Below are 3,912 nucleotides of genomic sequence, written 5' to 3' on the forward strand. Positions count from 1 at the left end.
CAAAATAGTAAAGTTAGAGCCCTACTCACATCATATGCAAAAATTAACTCAAGGTGGATCAGTAACCTAAAAATAATGGTTAAACTGTAAACCTCTTAAAAGAAAACAGAGGGGTAGACTTTTGGTCAAAATGGCAGGGTAGGTAAGTACTGTGCTTGCCTCCTACAATGACCACATCAAAATTACAACTAAATTATAGAACAACAACCCTTGAGAATTGCCTGAAGACTCGCTGAACAGAATTCCTATAATTAAGACTATAATGAAGCCACATGGAGATTGGTAGGCGGGGCAAAGATGTCAAAAGGGCTAGTCCCAAAGCCACGTATGACAGTTCAGAATAGAGAGGGATAGCCTGGTTGCAGAGGTTCCCCCTGAGGAACAAGATGTCCCAGTCCCACACCAGGCTCACCAGCCTGAGAGTATCAGTGCTGGAAAAAGGAGTCCCAACATCTAGCTGTGAAAATCAGCAGCAACTCAGTCTGGCTGGGAAGAAGGGCTGCTGTAGACCCAGGCATTCTCTTAAAGGGCCCAAGCACAGACTCACTCACTCACAGACGTTCACCCTAAGCTCCGGCACAGGCACAGCATCTCCAAAAGTGCCAGGAACATACAAGCAGGAACTAAATTGTCTTGCTTCAGGGAAGCTCTCTCTGGGACTAACGTGTTAGCTGGTGCCATTGTTCCTTTGTTAATCCCTCCCTATACAGAACCAACAGGTGCAGGTGGTCACCGAATTTGAGTCTCCATTAACTTGGCTAACACCACTAACTTAGCTAACAACATTCTTAACCCACCCTGGTGGTTCCCTGAAATCTCACCCCACCCAATTCATGCACCCAGTCCAAATCTCTTTCAGAGGCTAATCCACAAAAGCAGTTGGCCTGGACCCACGTTGCAGACTTTCCAAAAACGTCCCAAATGTCCACAAACCCCAAACCAGTATTGGCTGGCCTCAGTATGTCCTACGCCTCTTGCTAAGTGGCCCCAAGCCCAGTATTCTTGGCAGCTGGCCTCAGTTCAGAGCATAACTACTCCCAGCTGCCGCCAAGCACAGACTAGGCAGCTATCAATCACAGATCACTTGGTAGCTCCTACCAGGTGCCCCTAGGCCAGACACAAGCAGTGGCTGAACTTGGCCTGCACTGGTGCCCCTCTCAAGAGGCTCCCAAATGAACATACCTGCTGGCCAGCTTCAGCCACACCAGGGCACTACATAATTAATGCCAAGAGTGACACACCCAAAAGGTGGATTTGGCAGGCACTAGAGCCCCACTAAAGTAAATCCCAGTTCAAGGGGTCAGGCCCTGCACAATGACTTGCCCTCTGTAATCACAGCCAGTCCTCACAGCCATTCAGCCTGAGGGTCAATCCCACCCACTGATGTGACAGCAGCTATCAAGGCTCAACTATAATAGGAGAACACACACAACCCACNCAACATTACACTGCCTGAGGTAGATTAGATGTTGCAGTAGAAAGGATTAGTCAGCTTGGTGTATTGCAATGTAAACTATTCAAAATGAAACACAGAAAGAAAAATGACTGAAGAAAAGACAGGACATCTTTCAGTAATAGGACAACTTCAAACGGCCTCCATGTGTATAACTGGAGGCACTGAAGGGAAAAAGTTAGGGGGTGTGACTACAAAAATTCTTTTATTTCTTAGTGTAAGGATGAGGATTATGGATATTGATAAAAGGAAGAGTAGTAAACACTCATATGTGCTTAATACGTATCAGCACCACTCGCAGCACTTCATATTTATTAAATTATTTCATTGCCAATACTCTATGAGACAAGCATTCTCATTATAACCCTGTTTCACAGATGGGGATGCTAGGCACAGGGGGATGAGCCCCGTGTCTGAGGTCAGAACTAGACATTACCGACCGAGCAGCAAAGCGCGGTCCCCGACCCCAGAGTCCAACATCTTCATCACAGTCCTGTGGCCTCTGCGATTCCAAAGCTAAGACTTGGCATCTCCTTAAGGTGACAGAAAGTTCTCTCTCCTATTTCAAAAATAAGTGACTGATATTGTGACTTGGTAGTGCAGCCCTGTTCTATAGAAATAAAATTGAGCACATATTGAATTTAACATTTTCCAATAGCCGTGTTTTAAAAATGTGGATAAATAAGTTGAATTAGTTTTAAATTGGATTTTTTAAACTCACTTAGTTGAAAATATTGTTTCAATATAAATTAAATAAAAACTATTGATATATTTTACATTATTTGTATAGTAAGTCTTTGAGAACTAGCAGGTATCTGAGTGTCCCCACCTCTGTGCACAGACGAACCCTTGTTTTAATGGGAAACACAGATTCCAACACCGTGAAGATCTGAGCACTCCTCAGAACAGACTAAGGGAGGACGGACCACCCGAATATAGAAGACAGGGATGTAATGGGAGGGACACAGAGGGACTGGGACAGGGAGGAGGAGGATATGAAGCAGGGCGAGGGGCAGGGCAGGGAAGGGGCTCAAAGCTCAGTCTGAGGTCAGTCTCCTGGACTGGAATCTTGACCCATCATCGCTGTCTGGGGGACTTTGGGAAAATCATTATCCTCACAATGAGGGCTTCCTCCTCATGAGGCTAGAGGAGAGGCTGTGGCTTCAGCACAGGGCTGCTGTTGGGTTATTGTGATGTCAGGTGAGGGGGTGCAGGTAAAACACTCACCAAGGATGTGGCTTCTATTCAGAGCTGAACACTAGTCATTCTGTGAACTATGATACCTACACATGTAGGATGACATTCACTCTGGGAGCATCAGCGGCACTGTGGGTCCTGGTTTGGGGACCTACTAGGGCCGATTCCCCGGGGCTGGCTCAGTGCAAATGGCATGACTGATGCTCCTTTAAAGATACTTCTGGGTAGACACAACTCTCCACTCTGAAACCCACCCCTGGCCCTTCTTCTGACCCCAGGAAATTACCAGCACGAGGCCCTGAGGCTCAAGGCTCAGAGTAGAGCTGAGACAGACACACTGGGCAATGGAGAGCAGATTTGCACTCATGCTCCTTTCTTCTTGAGCTGCAAGAAGAGAGGATAAGACAGGAGCTTGGAGAGGCCAGTCCCAGCTGGGCAGCCTGAGGGCAGAGCTCTGGGAAGACCCTCCCCACCATGGACTGGGATTCCTTCTACCTCCTGCCCTGGTTTTCTCCACAGCTCAGAGTGGCCCAGGGCACTCAGGAGTCCAACTCCTGATATTTTGCTTCGAGTACAGCCCTAAGGGACATGTGTCCTGATTGTGATGCATTCAGCATCATTTTTCATTCTTCCTTTTCCAGGCTTCTGTGCTCAGCCTGAGCTGACCCAGCCCCCATCTGCATCTGCCTTCCTGGGAGCCTCCGCCAAGCTCACCTGCACCCTGAGCAGTGAGCACAGACGCTACACCATTGAATGGTTTCAGCAGCACCCAGGGAAGGCCCCTCACTACATAACGTATATTAGGAGTGATGGAAGCCACAGCAAGGGGGATGGGACCCCTGATCACTTGTCGGGCTCCAGCTCTGGGGCTGACTGCTACTTAACCATCTCCAACCTCCAATTTGTGGATGAGGCTGAGTATTACCGTCGTGAGGGCCGCACAACTGATGGCCAAGGCGGGTAAGCCACAGTGGCATAGACAATGGAGATAGGAGGCCAACACCTGCCTCCTTCTGTCTCCTCATCTTCATGGTGTCTGGACGATCTGCTCGCTGTCCCTTTCCAGGACCCGGAGACCTTGACTGTTTTCCTTGCAAATCCCACGCTCCTCTTGCCAGTGACACGGCTAGCAAGAGGCGATGTGGGTCAGAATTTAGGTAATTTTCATGACACAANATAATCATGAAGTAGGTCTGCTGTAGCTCTGCTGGGACATCCGTGATGTCTGTGTTGGAGAAACAGGACCATGTCCCTGGTCTCAA

General features: G+C 48.2%; 1 gene segment (V, D, J or C); it reads left to right on the plus strand.

Moving 5' to 3' along the window:
* Positions 1-2,646: 2,646 nt before the first annotated feature.
* LOC109378383 (immunoglobulin lambda variable 2-8-like) lies at positions 2,647-3,614 on the plus strand. The segment is given in 2 exon segments: positions 2,647-2,653; positions 3,292-3,614. Coding segments are annotated over 2 exon segments (330 nt in total).
* Positions 3,615-3,912: the final 298 nt, after the last annotated feature.

This window comes from Hipposideros armiger, unplaced genomic scaffold, assembly GCF_001890085.2.
Source record: "Hipposideros armiger isolate ML-2016 unplaced genomic scaffold, ASM189008v1 scaffold_1930, whole genome shotgun sequence".
NCBI classification, from domain to species: domain Eukaryota; kingdom Metazoa; phylum Chordata; class Mammalia; order Chiroptera; family Hipposideridae; genus Hipposideros; species Hipposideros armiger.